General features: G+C 36.5%; 3 protein-coding genes across 4 annotated transcripts; 2 read left to right on the top strand and 1 right to left on the bottom strand.

Annotated features, from left to right (window-relative positions):
- Positions 1-94: 94 nt before the first annotated feature.
- Positions 95-6564, top strand: LOC112561063 (malate dehydrogenase, mitochondrial-like). 2 transcript variants are annotated; one of them, XM_025233259.1, is made up of 9 exons: positions 115-248; positions 572-622; positions 2424-2682; positions 2929-3038; positions 3389-3514; positions 3674-3778; positions 4097-4168; positions 5058-5210; positions 5555-6564. In XM_025233259.1, exons 1-9 carry the CDS (start codon positions 171-173, stop codon positions 5690-5692), a joined length of 1092 nt encoding a protein of 363 aa, XP_025089044.1. In that variant the 5' UTR covers positions 115-170; the 3' UTR covers positions 5693-6564. The 2 variants fall into 2 exon arrangements, with proteins under 2 accessions (XP_025089045.1, XP_025089044.1); XM_025233260.1 differs by lacking the exon at positions 572-622 and having other exon boundaries at positions 95-248.
- A 2368-nt stretch (positions 6565-8932) lies between these two features.
- Positions 8933-11518, bottom strand: LOC112561068 (intraflagellar transport protein 20 homolog). The gene is made up of 4 exons (XM_025233267.1): positions 11374-11518; positions 10186-10271; positions 9737-9840; positions 8933-9145 (listed from the first exon to the last, which is right to left on the bottom strand). The coding sequence occupies exons 1-4, from the start codon at positions 11498-11500 to the stop codon at positions 9064-9066; spliced, it is 399 nt and encodes a 132-aa protein (XP_025089052.1). The 5' UTR covers positions 11501-11518; the 3' UTR covers positions 8933-9063.
- A 144-nt stretch (positions 11519-11662) lies between these two features.
- LOC112561065 (BTB/POZ domain-containing adapter for CUL3-mediated RhoA degradation protein 3-like) lies at positions 11663-17178 on the top strand. Its single transcript, XM_025233262.1, has 6 exons — positions 11663-12097; positions 12806-12956; positions 13272-13377; positions 13688-13740; positions 13962-14160; positions 16507-17178. Exons 1-6 carry the CDS (start codon positions 11929-11931, stop codon positions 16687-16689), a joined length of 861 nt encoding a protein of 286 aa, XP_025089047.1. The 5' UTR covers positions 11663-11928; the 3' UTR covers positions 16690-17178.
- The last annotated feature ends 589 nt before the right edge of the window (positions 17179-17767 follow it).

Genomic DNA, 17767 nt, shown 5'->3' on the forward strand with positions numbered 1-17767 from the left:
TTAAATTCTCACTATTATCGATATGTATCGAATAATTAAATAGTCTCTTATTTTAGCGTTGTCAAGTGCGTAGTAATTTTAAAAGTACTACGATGCGCATGCTCCAGTTTATTTACGTTTTCCGGTTTGAGTAGCCTACCGGTGGAAATCAGTGTCAAGCAGCAGCAAACATGTTTTCAAGATTTGTGAAACCTTCTCAGATTATTACTGTGGTCAGAAAAGAATTTTCGACCACTAGTAAAGTGATGGTACGGCATATTTTCGCATGCGTTATTGATGTCAGACAGAAATGTGCTGGGTTTATTGTTGCAGGTTTCCATCTACGTGACTTTACATGCGTGTCAAGGTCTTAGTTTTGAGAATATATTTTTGTGTAATTTCTTAGTTTTTAGATAATTTACGAAGTAATTCTTGATTTAGGAATGGAACGCAAGTTTTATTTTTTGTACAGATTATCATATAATAGGCAAATGGGAAGAAAATGATGAGTTAAGTCTAACAACGCCGTTAGAGGACAAACGAGTAAATGCCATGACTGTCAGATTAACATTGAAAAACAAATTTTTTTAAGTCAGCAGAATGGAAAACAAGTAAATCTCATTACCGTAAAGGCAGGCGTAAAGTGAGTACTCTAGAAGGTGTTGAGTATTCTGATTTTGAATAAAGGAAGAAAAAATTTTTAACTTTGATTTTTTTCATTTAAAAACTTCATTTTCATGAGTTATTGTTTGTTAATTGTTTTTCATTTATTTTATAACTTTTAGTTATTTATTTCTTTGTTGATATTTACATTTTAGCAGCAACTTTGACGCCATGGGGGCATGTGTTTATGTTCCATTAGCCCAATGCACAGCAATCAATATACTGGACGGAACTTAAAAATTAACCGATGAAAGAAACAGGTGCATGTTTACTTCAGTCTAACGGTCAATAGAAATTACAAAAAAATGCCATAATAGTAAGTAGAATTATGCAGATACTCTGATGTCATTTGTCATCTACTTCCCCGTGTTGATAAGGGAGACAGTGTCCAAAAGGTACAAAACTTATCACCCCTAGTGTTTGACAAGTTTATCAAATGAAAAGTTGGCTGAAGTTCCGAAAATAGCATAAAATGACATCTTTGGCCATTCTATACCCAGGCACAAATTTTAACCAGTGAAAAAAACTTGATCTGGTCTGTTAAACTTTGTTCAGTGGGATGGTTGCACTGCCCTTAGGCTGTAATAAAGTTCTTCCCAACTTACAATTTTCCTCTCACCTGGTTTATTATCAGCAGGCAACTCCACTTCCCACTACTGAGTCTGCTCATCTCTATTTAAATGGGATCATACCTTTGTTCAGGCACCTAATTTCTGTAACTTGCTTTCTACATGTTTTCTCAATTCCCTGTGTCAAAACCACAAAATGAACTTAAAATGCACCTCATGACACACCATAACAAAATGAATGGTTTTGTTGCACTTTTGCTTAAAACAAAACCTTTCAAAGCTTGCTCTCCACACAACAAACTCACTTTCTCCTAGTAATTTACTGTGCTTCCATTCATTTCATTTTCAAGAAGAGCATAAGACTTTGCATTATCTGCAAAAGAATTGTCCACTCGCAATAAAATGCTACCATTCTAGGGTAAAGATTGTGTGGCTCTAATAACACAACTTAATGCATGTATAAGCACAGGGTTTTACACTAGGAGACCAGATAGGTAAAGTCCGTCATTGTCTTTATGTTCATCTCATTGTTTTAAGGTCTGAGCAGTTTGATGATTTGTATCACATTATAATATTTTGGTATGTCAGGAAGTATTTTCATGTTAACATTTTGTTATTTTTAAATAATGAGGTATCACCATAACCCTATTGGCATCTGCACTTCTAGTTCTATTGTAAATAACTACTACTTATAACTACTAGATTTTCTGTTCTATAAGTGCATATGATGGAAAATGGATAGTAGTTTGTATCGTTTATACTTCTGAACAGTCAAGTCTCGCACGTTTTAAACATGGTACCTGAGAGGGGTTATGTTGTAACTTGTTATCTTGCCACCAACTGTGCAACACAAATGTTGGCTGAGAGGTAAGGGGGACATCATAAGAGGATATTAGCTAGGAGTAATTTTGGTGGAAATCTGTTTTTCCATAAATCGAGGTGAAAGACAGGATTTGTGAGACAGTGAGTAGAGCATGTACTTTGATTGCATGGGATATGAAATTTGCTAATGATTTTGCACTTTCAACTAGTAGTAACCATGCCTTGGTTAAAGTAGCACTTGACCTCCAACACATTTAGCCAGGTAGTTTGATGCATTCTTCCTGTGTACAATCTAAAATATTGATGAGAAATATCAAATACTTTTGTACAATTGTCAACTTTGATCATGTGCATAGTGCAGATGCTTCTTCCAATGGATGTGTTAAATAGGTACAGAAGGATGCACGAGTTGCTGTCATGGGAGCGGCAGGGGGCATTGGTCAGCCTTTATCGCTTCTGCTAAAGATGTCACCACTTATCTCCCACCTTAACCTCTATGATATAGCTCACACACCTGGTGTTGCTGCTGACTTGAGTCATATCAGGACCAAAGCAAGAGTATCAGGATTCCTTGGAGAGAGTCAAGTAAAGGAGAGTCTTGAGGGGGCAAATGTTGTAATTATTCCAGCTGGAGTACCCAGAAAACCTGGTGGGTGGAGAATGTTTTTGACAGTAAATGCTAAGTTTAATCTTGATAAAATTGATAATTTGATTAAGTTATCTATTGTTTGTTTATCAATCATAAGATTAAAAAGAAATGTAACTTGAGTACTAGAACTTATTGTGGCTTATCCAAAAGTCTGTATTGTCATTGTGCATTACAGGGATGCACACAAACAAATGTTGTACTAGGTAACCCAGGAAACCTGTCGTATCAAGGATGTCTTTTGTTCAGGGATGACACGTGATGACCTCTTCAACACCAATGCCAGTATTGTGAGAGATTTGGTTGATGCATGTGCAGATGTCTGCCCTAAAGCAATGATCTGTATCATTACAAATCCTGTGAGTTGCATTTATGTCAAATGAGTATTGCTTCAGATATAACCCTTTCAGATTTGTTTTCTAATCAGTAATTTATACTATTCTATGAGTGAATAATAAGTTAACATTTATATTTTATGCATATGTTCTGTTGATACATGACTAAAGTGATGCTGAAGCTTTGAATGCAATGCTTTTGAAGCTGATAAACTGGTTTTGGGCAAGATGAGTTTTAAAAATTGTTTTTCAAGTCGATCAGCGGAAAAGCAGAATCAACAGGAAATAAAAAGTGTTTCTGTTATGTATTTCTGGTCCTGTCATATTTATTTGTAGCCTTTTTTTCTGAGAAGGGGCTATTTTGTTTTCACTAGGTTAACTCCACAGTGCCTATTGCTGCTGAGGTCCTGAAAAAACGAGGAGTGTATGACCCCAACAGACTTTTTGGGGTGACAACACTGGATGTTGTACGAGCTAATACATTTATTGCAGAAGCTAAGGCAAGTCTGACCAAGCTGTGTTCCTTTTTTTAATTTATGTAAGTTAAGTAGTGCAGCCCTATGCTCCACTGCAGACGTAAAGAAATAATAAAAGTTAAGTAGTGCAAGTTTGTATTTGATATTTGCTAGCTCAATTTTAGTTGCAAAATATTTTTACAGGGCCTGGATGTTACCAAAGTGAATGTTCCAGTCATTGGTGGCCACAGTGGTGTTACTATTATTCCTCTGATTTCTCAGTGCACACCACATGTCTCATTCCCTCCAGTAAGTTTTTTTCCACAATACAGCTCTGATAAAGACTGGTGCTTAACCAGCCAGATCTTTGTGTGAACTGTAGACAATTTGGGTCAAAAGTAAAGCATTTTAACATGTTCTGAAAACAGCATATAGGTTTCTGATACTTGTTAAAATGCTTAAGTGCAGAAGGGTTTTGAGGACTATAGTCTCATGGTCTTTTTATTAAATTTTTACACCTGCAATATTACCAACAAAGATACTTGGCAAAGCTTTCACAGTCTAACCATGCCCTGTCTGTAGAATTCAGTTTTGAAGTTGTACTTTATTTTGTACCATTTGCCTTAGGATGAAAGGGAGCGGCTGACAAAGAGAATCCAAAATGCTGGCACTGAAGTTGTTGAAGCCAAAGCTGGTGCTGTAAGTTTCATTGTGGAGGATATGCTTTTATTTTTTTAATTTAGATTTTTGTACTTACAATCAGTTGTAATATCATTTTGATAAATTTATTATTTATTTCATGCATTGTCTCATTAAAAAACATTAAAACCTTGCTTTTGAGACTTACTAAAATCAGCCAGAATTGGGTTGTAACTGAGAGGGGTTTTAGTAGGGAAATGAACCATGACTTCAGACACCTATAAATTCAAGTTTTTTGAAAAAAATGTTGAAAACAAAAAATATAAGAAAATATAGTGCTTTTCTTTTTCAGTAAGTCTTGTTTGCGTATTGTGCCATTGTTGTGCTTGATTAAAGAATTATAGGGTTACTAACTTTCCAGGTAAAAGCACTTGAGAAGTGCACATGTACCATGGTAGACAAAGATGAACTTTTAAAGTGTTGGATATTTGTAGGGTTTTTTTTTTTTTTAAGCATAATCATTTTGTCCTAAACCTGTTTCCACAGCGAGGTTGATACAAATCAAACAGGTGGTTGATATATGGTTAGGGCAACATGGTTTTGGGTCAAAATGGCAGGTGACCCAGTAAAAAAGCAGTCTTTTTCAAGTTTTCCTTATGTATTTTATTTTTCAAGAAATTTGTAATATAGGGCAAATGGTCAGTGGGAAACAGTACTTAAATTTTTTTCCCCAACATGCAACTTCCGCATAGAACACAAATGGTTGGTTGTAAGTTCCTTTAGGTAGTCATATTAGAGATGTTTACAATGTGAAGTGCTTCTGTGAAAATATTTTGGGTTGTTATCTATGAGAGGGTTGCAGTATGGAAGGTCTTAATGAGGAGGCCTTACTGTGCATTTCATTTATAATGAATTATGATGGAGTTTCACTTTGGATCTTGGTTTTCAGGGTTCAGCTACACTTTCGATGGCATACGCTGCTGCTGAGTTTGCAACCAGTCTTCTTGAAGCATTGAATGGGTTTGAGGGCAGGGTACAATGTGCATTTGTTAGCTCTGAGGAGACAGAAGCCAAATACTTTGCTACACCTCTCCTTCTCGGGGTAAGCTCTCATCTTACCTTTTTTTTTAAATCCTGAGGGTACTTGATCCTTCAAAATTAATACCATGATGACAGTAAGAATTTTTTTTTTAAAGAGAAGCATTGTTTGCATGTCTGTTAATCCTCTTCATGAGAAAAATTGTATCAATGAGATCTCATATTGTATCAAGTGCAAGTGAATTGATGACTATTGCCAATCCCCTGTTTCTTGAGAAACGGTCTGTGTTAATGTGATCAGTGTAGTGTGACTTCATATAAGCTTATTTTCAAATACAAACTGGATATAAACTAGCATAAAGATAGATTTGGCGAGGTAAAATTTAAAACACCTTTTTTTTCTTGCAGAAAGACGGTATTGAGAAGAACCTCGGTATGGGAAAACTCATTGACTTTGAGGTGAATTTGTTGAAGGCTGCCATGCCAGAGCTGTTGGCTAACATCAAAAAGGGGGAGGAGTTTGTTGAGAAGACATACAAAAAATAAGTCTTGACAGCATGCAAGCATCTTGCCAACACCACTAAGATGTTTGTGACCATTTCACGTTTTGCTGCACATGAAGTATTTCGTGACCACTGTCATTTCTGCTTGGGAGGTTAATAATACTGTGTAAAGTTTCTCATGGCTATTGTATAGCTTCTAACCAGACTAAACAAGATGAGCATGCTGGAATTACAGTTCACTGCAATCCCTCACACTTTCATGGATGAAATTCTTTTGCCCTTGGACGGTGTAAATTTCTGGGTCCGGCATACCCACTTTGGTCTATCAGAGATAGAAGAGCTTGGACTAAAGTGAAGAAGTGATTTGGGAAGTTAAAATGTGATACTTGGTCAAGTTGGCCAGCTATTTTCTATGAAGATATGGGTATTCTTACCCTAAGAAATCATGAGAAAATTCTTAATGGAATGAGCATGCAAATCCACCGGCATATAATTATCTTTGTATAAGGCCTTGCTGTGATGTGCTGCGGCAACATGAAAAAGCAAGAGTCTTTTCGGATTGGTTTGGTAGAGGTTAGTAAGCTTGCCATTTGTTATTTTGCTTCATGAAATTCTATGCATCAGTTTGCTGGCTTTATTATTTATCCATGACCATTGGACCATCAGGTGGATATCTGAGAAGGTGTAATTTTGTTAACTGCACATAATTATCTCTCTTGACAAGCTTCTTAAGCTGTTGTGGGGTTTGCAGTGGACGTGTGAATTTTTGTGTCCAGTTAAACTGTTTTTTCTATTAGAAAATGAGACTAGAATGAATTCTCTTTAAAATTGTAATCGAGTGTTGTGGATGTCAAAAGAAGTGACATCATGCTCCAAAAGATGGAGATATATGATATAAACATGTTTTTTATAACATTGTTTTGTTTGAATTGATGTGTAAGATTGCGATTTTTGTTACGAATTATAGTTGAGACAGAATCTTCATCTGCAATAGTAGTTAACAGCTGAGAGAAAACATGCATGCTGGTTTCCCTCTGTTGTGTATGACTAAGTTATTAAGTGCTAAGAAGCAGTGTTAATAAGCATGTAATAAGGTCCCATAACTTCCAGGCAGAAAATATGGTTGTCTGCAGTGTGGTGTGTGGAGGTGAAACCCATTCCTGTTGCCCTCGCCTTCCCTGATAAATCGGGTATCCTCTCAGACCAGTGACTGGGTGGGCAGAGGGAAGTTTTCCTGCTATGTTTATGAGCAGCTCTCAAAACAGTAACCTGATAGTCGAGCCTCCCACTGCACTGTGCCACTTCATTGACAGCTGTGCAGCAACTTAAACATCAGTTAGATGGCATTTTTTGTTGAAACTTGCCAATCTTGTGGTTGTGGCTTTAATCAGATTCAAGGAAATACTTTATAATGGGTTTCAGCACTTTAAAAACTGTTCTCATTGATCTTGCAGTGGTGCATGGTCAGCACCTGTCACCAGTGCAGAGTTTGCTGTTCTGGGTTCAGCTCATGCCTCAGACATGCTGTTCTTTCTCTGCGTTTGGTGTCTGTTTAGAGGACTGGCTGCCTTGCCATGATATAGCCTTAGTTACTGGCTTGGCATAAAACACTGATTTCCTCCATTCCCCCATTGATCTTGCTGATAAATGATATTTTGACTGGAGATCATGGGGCATGTTAGTTCCAAGATCAATGCTGAGTACATCATGGAGCTACAAGATTAGAAATGTAATGCCAAGTATTGATGACTTAGATGGGTATTGATAAAATACCTATCATATTATCTCTTCAGTACTGTGCATTTCACTCCATAGCCATTGAGCTCTTGGTCCAGGTTTTCTTAGCATTCCTTGATACACATAATGAATAAGCATATTTCACAGGAAGTGTATAAGGTATTCAGAGCGCTTGTATTATAAGTAGCTCAAGGTCATCTTGCTTGTGCAGCTTTGAGTCTGTGACTTCTGCAGTGTTTTGCATACTGTAATGAAAATTCTGTAGCGTCACAAAACATGACGGTCGCTATCCGTTCCACACAGTTGCTTTCATAATCCTTGCAAACTTTTTAAGAAATGCTGTCTGAAAGTGTGTGTTGGAGCTGTCATTATTGTAGGCTTATAGCTTGAAACCTGAACACTTGCTGATCCTATGAACATATTTTGAAGTGCTGGGGAGAGTTTTGAATATCTTAAAGAGGTGAGCTCTGACATAGTGCAAGGAGTGTGGAGGAAGGGAGATAATCAGGAGCACATAGATGGAGACATGGCAGTCCACTTTGTAACACCAGGGCCAATGAAGAAAAACTGGGGATGGGGAGGGGGTGATGTGATTAGTCTTAGGTGCCTCCAGCACCAGACGCGCTTTCTGAATGCATTGTGGAGTGTGGCAGTGAAAAGGGAGTTGAGCATGAGAAATGGCGATAACTACTCAGCAATAGATGATGATGAGGCATTGGAGAGAAGTTCTTACCAAAAAAAGGAGAGGTGGGGCTGTGCTGCATGGAAAGGGTGGATTCCTTAAGGATACCAGATGATAAGGAAATTGTGGTGCCAGACAGAGGCTACAGGAACAGCTAGTATAAAGGTGCCTCAGTTTTGTCAGGGTTCAGCTTGAATTTAGTTTTTCTGTTCTGGATGTCAGAATAGTAGTTTGATGGAGGAGAGCTATCAATTTTTTTCACTGGATAGTTAGCATATGCTTGAGTTTCATTGGCTGAGGTCATGGCATTTGATGACCAACGATGTACTCCCTGGTAAAGATTGTAGAGGACATAATCCTGGAAAACACATGGAGGACTGGAAAAAAGGGTGGGAAAAACAGGAAGCAATAATGACAGCGTGAGGTCAGTCACAGAAGTAGCCCAGAAACCAGAAAAGATGTATTGAATACCTGAAAAATGGAAGAGCGTTGATTGACCAGACTTCATGGTCAAGAGGATCAAACATGAAAGACAAGGAGCATAAGCACTGAAACCAGACCATTGTCAGTGGCACAGAAGAGAGCTGTGCTAAGAAGACGGTAGGCTGATTGATGTAGAGGTAGAAGATAATGGCATGTATTCTGCAGTAAAGCATGTCAGAGATGACCAGGAGAAGATAGGGAATGGGGGAGATGGGAAAAAACCCAGTGTCAAGCTGAGACTACATGCTGATTTACAGGTATCGTGTATGTGTATTTAAAGACTTTCATGCCACTACTGGCACAAGTAAGAGTCAAATGGAACTTGCTTTTCAGACACTGCAATTGTGTAAATGTCTTTTTCATCAAAAAAAAAGGTCAGCAAAGTTTCATCACAAATGTTTATTATATACCACAATTTTTCACAACAAATCACTTCCTCTGAAGATGAAAAATGCACCACTGAGAGAAGATGGGACGGAAAAGATTTTACAATATAAAGCTATTTTTATTGTCTATTTCTGTAAAAGTAGTTGATCAAGAAATTCAGCCTGGTCACTTTCCTCCTTCTGAAGTGCATTATGCTGGACTCTTAATCTGTTGGAAGATGATGATTATTATAGTGAATATTTGCTCATTCTTCTTTATTTAAATCATACATAGACTAAATCAACAACCATGCACCCACATTTGCATATAACAGACTCCCACTTATGGCGACCAGAAGTCCCAATTTAGGTGGGACAGTGCTGCCTTTGACTGAGTCCCAATGTCCCACATTCATCTAAAAAGTTTATCAATGTCCCTCATGTATTTAAAAATCTGATTATCGTACACAGATTCGCATCTGTGCCTTTGGTTTTGGCTTTTGCCTATGTCAAATTTGTCTCCTAGTTTTCTTCTATTTCAATTAATTCCCTCCCTTTTTTCGGTGCTCTTTGTCGGTGACAACACCCTGATCGGCACATGTCCCTAATTCGCTCTCAAGACATCTGATCACATTACGCTCACTTCTACAAAATATACATGAAGCAAATTACAGACACAGATAATGAAAACTTCATCAGTTACTGGAGGGTTTATCAAAGGATCTGTATTGTTTGGTCTTAAATTATATTTGGCAAATTAATATACTGATAAGGAGGCCATTTCTTCCAAAGCAGAACATTAGATCCTTTCATCACTTGCCTTTCAAGCTGCATGCGTTTTTCTATGATGAGGGCCTGCAGTTGCAATTGCTGTGCTTCTCTTTGTTTGGCAATAGATTTCAGCAGGTTTCTTGCTCCTATGGCCTACAAAAAGGTGAAATATATCAGTCATGATAATTTCTCAAGAGATGCTGTGCAGTGTTAATTTACAAGTGCTAGTTCACTTTCCTACACAATGTGATCTGTTCTAATAGACATCACACTGCAGAATCATTTGTTTTGCCACTGGCAATTACCTCGCATCATGATGGCTAAAAAAATATACATATACATATCTATATGTCAAACATGACAAGTATTGGGGGAATCTGTCTTGCAATTTAACATTAGTGATACAAATTTTAAATGGTGCTCAGTTCATTTTCTGACAACTAGTTTTAAAAAATGGAAGAATAATCATCGTTCTACAGATCTCATGTAAAAACAAACCTTCATCTTTTCCTTTTCAACTTCTTTTGCAACTGCATCAACCATTTCAATGAATGTTCCAACTATTTTTTGAAATTCTCCAATTTCTGGAAATTAAAAAACCGAAGATTGATCATTTCCATCATGATTATATACTACAACATGATGTTATTAATGGCATTCCACTCATAACTTTGGCTTTACTTGACCCTACCCTAAAATGCTGTCCTATTAAAAAGTTTCTTAATCATCTAAGCAAAATTCTACAAAATCCACAAAGCTATTATCTTTGCAGTTTTCCTATCATATGGTAAATCTCCTGACTCCAACGACTTCTTAAATAAACAGCACAGTGGAAGAAATAACTCAACACTCAATTCTTTCAGAATCCTTAGGGTATCAAATCTGGACTGTGAGGTGTGTAAGGTGTGTAAAATCTCTTCACTTTTCTTGAATGTAAAAAGTTGCTACTCTTATGTGCACCAAGACTGCTACCATTAAATGAAAGCCTTGTCACAATAGTTATACTATTTATTTTTCCTGTGTGAAAACAGGAGAAAAAGACTCATTTAGTATTGCTGCATTTCTACCCTATCGTTAATGCTGATAAACTGTTCTTCCTCCTAAAAAAACCTTGATCTTCTCCTGAACATGCTTCCAAATTTTGTTTGATTTACATTACTATCCCTAGCTTCGAAGTTCCTTATTAAACTAGCACAATAATTTCTCACCTTTATATATTGACTTTAATCATATCAAGATTTAGAGTGTAGACATCTTTGACATTGTCATAATTTCAGAAGTGTCCCGTTTCACCCAGACTGGTTTTATTTTCTTTTTATTGTACAACTCTCATAATATGCATAAACTCCTCCATGCAGCAGACTAATTCATATGGCACCCAGCTTCATTTCATTTCTTCTGGCCTGACCTCTCATGATTACTAAAGTCTACTAATGTATTATAAACACCTCTAAATCGTGCTAAATCACATGCTCCCTATGTTATCAATAAAATCCTTGAAAGAAATTAATCCTTCTTATTTAAGAATCTATCGTCGTTAGAATAAATGACCAAACATTCATCCAGTTTATAATCAATAGTTTAGTTACTATCCTTCCATTATATACACTACATTGCGTTTAATACCTTTATGAAACATTACTGGTACATCCTTTTCACTTATGCAGAGAATATCATAAAACTTACTGTCAACAAAATCTTTACATTCTTCTTTTAATTCTCGTGTTTGTTGTGCAACATCAGGCTCAAGCACTCGTATTTTGTTTAGTTCATCAAAGTGTAGGCCAGCTTTAGCGAGCGCTTCGTCGGCCATATTTCGTTGGTATGTTGAGAAACAGAGCTATGCGAGAGACTTAGTTTGGAAATATTTTTAAAAATGCACGATATAACACGAATAATAATTTTATAAATAATCAAGTAATTTTGTTAGTTTAATCTAAGTTTAAAGGTAATGTTTATAACAAAACGTTGACAGCTTTGTCTTCTGGCTTTACCGGAGGCTTTTCATGGATATGAGCAACTTGCTGGGTGAGGTGAAGCGACCTAAGGGTATCAGGGTATAGATTTAGGTTTGAAAACGTCAGGTGACCAAACGTATAGTAACGTGCACGACCATAAGTTTAGACAGTAACAGCAGGGTTTTCACTGTCAACCAGCGAGGTGGCTGATCAGATACCAGGGCGGAAAGCGGTGGAAAGACCGTCTAGCCCACACCCACAAGAACCTAATCAGCTGGAAACCATGTCTGGAGATTCTCATAAGACTGTGATCAAAGGCAATACGTCCAAATATGTAAAGCTTAATGTAGGTGGATCGCTTCATTATACAACGATAGGTACCTTAGTAAAGCATGACACCATGCTGCGAGCGATGTTCAGCGGTCGAATGGAGGTGCTCACGGACTCTGAAGGTAGGTTTACTCAGCTGTTAAATATATATATATCAAAGTAGTTATGAGTACTAGTAATCAGGACGACGAATCACTTTAACAGTCACCATATCTTCGTTGATAATGTTTTTAGGCGAAACCTGTCATCAAAGTGTGACAAAATGTATTTATTCTTGCTGTAATGGAACATTCTGAAGTATTTGTCCAGTTCCTTTGTGGCTGCTTACTGATTTAAGAATAGTGGCGTGTGTGATTTGTATGGTATTTAGGAGATTACAAGAATGTGAGATAGTAATTAGGTGCTTGAACAAAGGGATGGATAGGATCTCAGAGGAAAGTGAAGCTGAGCAGATTGCAGTAGGGTGTAGAGTTCAGTGTTTTTAATGAACAGCCTTCAATAAACTGGGTGGTAAGGATATTTTAGTTTTATTCATTATTAAAAATTAGGGCCTTGTGAAGTTGTGGGATTAAATTTGAAGCTCTACCCAATATCAGTGGATGGCCATCTTTGATGAGTCAGATTTGTTTCTGATTTTATCATTTCCTTATGCGTGTATAGTTATTGTGGAGATATAAAAAGACTCTGTTTTTGATGCTTGTAGAATTTATATTGACCATAACAGTTTCTAATCTCTTAAAGACTTTAAACACTTCAAATTTTTGTAGTAACTGACGCAACTAGAAATCTTAATTTGAATTTTTTTTCTTCATTTGTTTAAAAAAAAAAAGGATGGATCTTAATAGACCGCTGTGGAAAACACTTTGGATCCATCCTAAACTTCCTGAGAGATGGCACTCTGCCATTACCAGAGAATCGACGGGAACTGCTCGAACTACAGCAGGAAGCCAAATATTATCTTGTCCAGGACTTATGTACTCTGTTAGTTTTCATTTCAGTTAAAATCTTATTTTTAATCTTACTATTTATTTTTTTGAGTACATGATTTAATGAGCATATTGCACTTTCATAGAAACTTTTCACACACTTTTTCATAAGTTTCTGTGAAAGTGTAGTACGCTCATTTAAATGATTGATGTGTGAAAGATTTGTGTGTGTGAGAGAGAAGACCACACATTTTGGTGTAGTTTTTAAAAATTTTGTCTAAGTAGAATTGTAATTGTTACTTTTTGAAATTTCTGCCTGTTAAAAGACCTTTCAGAAATCAGATGTTAATAAAAGTTACTTAATGTACAGGATTGAGTCGGCATTAAAAGTTAGGGAAGAGCTGGAGCCAATTTGTCAAGTTCCACTCATTACATCGTCACGTGAGGAACAGCAGCTTGTTGCAAGCACTTCCAAGGTAAAATGTCAATACTGCTTAAGGCAAACTATTTCATTTCAAAGGTACTTGGTGAATCTTTGTCGCATGAAAACTCATTATTTTATCAGGCAGCTTGGTAGCCGATCACTTTATGATCGTTGCTTATGGCAGAAAACTGGTTAAAATTCTACATTTTTATTGCTGTTAGTTTATATATATATTTGTAAAGGTAGCTGTTGCATTTTTTAGATTACATGTCATCTACAGGTTCTCTGGTGAGTCTTTGAGCTGACATTTCTCATCAATAAGTTTTAAAAATAAGCTTTAAAAGATTTGTTTTCTGTTTCAGCCTGTAGTGAAGTTAATTTGTAACAGACATAACAACAAATACTCATATACAAGGTAAAAGATTTTGGATTCTATGACTTTTTATACATTATTGCTAACAAAAATCTGTTTTGTCCCATGGATAATGTTATGATTGAGAATGAAGTGTTTAAAAATGGATTTTCTAGTGCAGTGATTCTACTTTTTACTGTGCGTATAAATCCAAAGTTGGAAAAAATAATTCTGCTTGGGATATTTACATGCATGAGTACATGTTTTTTATTTGCATTTTGCAGTAATTCAGATGACAATTTACTGAAGAACATAGAGCTTTTTGATAAGCTGTCTCTTCGGTTCCATGGTCGTGTGATGTTTATCAAGGATGTCATTGGCAGCAATGAAATTTGTTGTTGGTCTTTCTTTGGCCATGGTGCTAAAATTGCTGAAGTCTGCTGTACATCCATAGTTTATGGCACAGATAAGAAACACACAAAGGTTAGTGCTGGAACGAAGCAAATCTTACATGTTGGACAACTTGATCAAAGCAGAGATCTGTAGACAAAAGGATTGGTATCTCGCAGTGCGTTCAAACAGTGGATCTGTTGAGAAGCCCAATTGATTGCTTGCGGGCAGACATAAGGCAACACATACTTCCGGTTGCGTAGATTCAGATCAGCACGTGTCCAATGGATTTGTTGTCGACAAACTTTGCAGGTAAAAACTGAAGTTTTATAAATGAATATAAGGAGACAGTTTGAGAACTCATTACGACTATAGATCAAATTATTTGTTCATGAAAGAAAAAGCCTGATAAATTAATTTTATGTGTAACATGGAGCCAATACACTATGGTAAGCAAGGCAAAATGTACACTGATAGTGGATGGGATAGTAATGTTGCCATTTCAAATATAATTTTTCTAAAATTTCTCTGAAAGTTTGCTTATATTTTATATTTTTCATTGTGACATGCCACTGCACTTATGTTTAAATAGTCTTTTTTCTGTAAAATCTTTTTAGAATGAGATGCAGTCCCTAGAATGATGCCTGAACTACCTAAGACCTGCTTCAAGTGCAGAATCAAGGAAAATGCTTGAGCAAAATTCCACGTAGAAATAACAGACCAAGACAACATTATGATGGTTGATCCAAAAGCTAGGAAGTGATCCAACACTTATAGTAATAAATTCACTAATCACGTTGGTGGAGCAGAATGTGAAAGTTTGTCAAAACTCGAGCAAAAAAGCTTGGCCTAAAAGGCTTATGGGAAGACAGGAGAATTTGGAAAAATTAGAATAACTTTTAACTGACAGTAGTACTGTAAGCATTCTCACATCTTTGCTAAACAGAGGACTATTGAAACTGTATCTAAACACAACTACTGTATAGGGCCATTAAGCAATTGGGGTCCAAACTGCTTAAACACGGCTTGGGTGGTCGGCGGCTTAAATATTTTGATGATGCATAAATTACAATAAATAATGAAATAAAAAAGAAGCTTTTTATCACAATCCTTTCTTGCATGTTGATACGCGAGTCGCCATTTTGAAAGTTGCACTGTAATCTTACGATCATGTCTAGGTCCTACGATCCATAGTGTGAAAAAAATTGGGATCAAAGCATTTTGCACAGCTTAAGGGAATTCGTGGATTACTAGACTGTGGCGTAATGGCCCTGCACTGTATTGTTTGTTGACCTCTAACTTTAAAATGTTGGTCCTTCGAGACTTCTAGGATTGTTCGGATTATTTGGTCTCCACAAAGGTTTAATACTGTATGTCTGTGCTCCTGTGTTCACAGCAACAATGTTATGAGTATGTTGCATGTTCTTCATGTAAAGACTATGTACAGTTGTCTATCCAGAATAAAGCAAGCTAAACCTCACCTCAAATATAGGCAAATATTACATCTTGAATAGCATTTGCAAAATGTTTTTCGGCAGTCACAGTTCTACTGCTAACATGTCTGTAATGAGAATTGCCAATTAAAAGTCTGGAAAAACATGTACCATTTACGTTATTTTTTTTACCAGAGGTTGAGAGACATTATAAAGCAAGCGATAAGCTGACCTTTCGTTAGTTTCATGTAAACAATTTTATACACAATATATAGGGACCTGTGTATGATTATCAGAATATACAGTGCGAAATTCAGTGTACTTCATTAAATTTGTTCATAATTATAACTTGACTGAGAGCAGAGACATTAAATCCTGATTTCTACTGACTGGAGGTTTCCTTAGGTGCAGGCTTTACTTGGAGACTTCAGTAGGATTGGCAGGCTGCTTGGCACCAAGTGCAGTTTCTGAAAGTCCAAATATAAATCTGTCCTGAAATAAGTAGACACTGAGACAGAGCAGCAACCAAGAAAAACAATCCAGAGCTGCCAGACTGAAAATAAATGCAAGTTGACATTGCATGGAGTTGGTCTTACATGCACAAATGCTGCTCCTGTGCAAGGAACACGGAGATACTAATCCTTTCTACAGATCTCTGATGAAAGCATGCTTTGTGGGTACCAAACATGACAAGTGACTTGAGAGTAGTAACAAGTTTCTAAAACAATGGGAACTGACTTTTTGCAAATACTGTAACTTTTTTCCAAGCTGGATGATGTTTGCCTTAGCTATCAAAATTGTGACAGGGCTAATGTTTGATCTACAAGATCCTGACATGTATTTGTTTAGCCATTCCACCTTTTTATTTCCATTCCATTTATTTTCTTGCCTGTTTTAGCCATGTCCATACTTCATGCTGTTCTTTTATAACATACTATTTTTCATCTTAGATGTCTTTTTTAATATACAGCAAGTGCATCATGAAGTTTTCCTTTGCTTTTTATAGGTTGAGTTTCCTGAGGCCAGAATATTTGAGGAGACATTAAATGTTCTGTTGTATGAGCATCGTGGTAAAGGTCCTGATGCAGAACTGATGCAAGCAACACGAGGTGCAAGAGATGGTGCACAAGGATATAACAGCGACGAGGATGTGGAAGAGAAACTGGATAGGGCAATGCGTCGAAAGTGACATGTGATATTAGATATTTGAAACTGAGAAATAGAGTGAAATTAAAAAGACCCATCCATGCCACGGTAGTTTTGCTTTTGAAAGCTTCAAGCAAATACCTTGGTGCAGACATGAAAAAGGTTACTGCAAATTTTAGTTGTGGCAGTAAGGAAAGCATCATACCAATCAGCAGTATGTTCATTTTCATGTCGAGAAGGGCTGCTGTTGGGAAAAAAAGTAGATTTAGTGACATTTTGTTGTTTAAGTAATTCTTCTGAAGCATCTCAAACCCTTTGTCACAATTTGCATGAGAAAGTCTCAGAAAATGGGGGGAGGGGAAACATGTTCATGTACATAACTGTACCAGTGTTATGGGAGTTCAAGAGAAAGGTTGTCTTTTAAGGTACTTGTGTGCTTCACTGTTGAAGCTTTATGGAATTATATAAAAGATTAATATCAGATATGAAGAATAATCAAATGCTCAAACAAATAAAACGCTATAATTCAGAATCTTTTCTATTTTTATCCATCTTGTTTCAGAATCTGTTTGATTTTTTAAAAATATAAATATGCATAGAACTGCTTGATATGCACATCTATACTTTCTAGATTTGCTCAGATCTGTTGTGTAATAACCAACATTTAAAACTGAGTGAAGAGCAATGATGGGCAGGTGATGAAGATTTCCTTTGTACACATGAATGCTCTTGAACAAATTCATGCACTATACTACACTACAGAAAACCTTCAAAATTCATCGCCCACCCAATAAACTAGACTCCAGGACAGCAACAATATAGATTATGCATGAAAGATGTGTACGCGCCTGACTAAGACCTTCAACCAAAAATGAGCTAACAAAGATAATTTTAAAAAAAACTTAATTTTTGTCATAAGTAGAGTCACATTAAAATCCCACTAGCATGCAGCTACCTGAAAATTTTATTATCTAGTAAACTGAAGCAGAGCACATAAAAGGATATATCACAAGACTGATAATATCATCTTCTGCACATACTGCCAGTCTTCCTTTAGATAAAATACACTTATGTCTATAATATTGATAGGTCTTTCTTTAATCTTTACATTAACCTTTCTT

This window comes from Pomacea canaliculata, linkage group LG4 (assembly GCF_003073045.1).
Source record: "Pomacea canaliculata isolate SZHN2017 linkage group LG4, ASM307304v1, whole genome shotgun sequence".
Taxonomy (NCBI): Eukaryota; Metazoa; Mollusca; class Gastropoda; order Architaenioglossa; family Ampullariidae; genus Pomacea; species Pomacea canaliculata.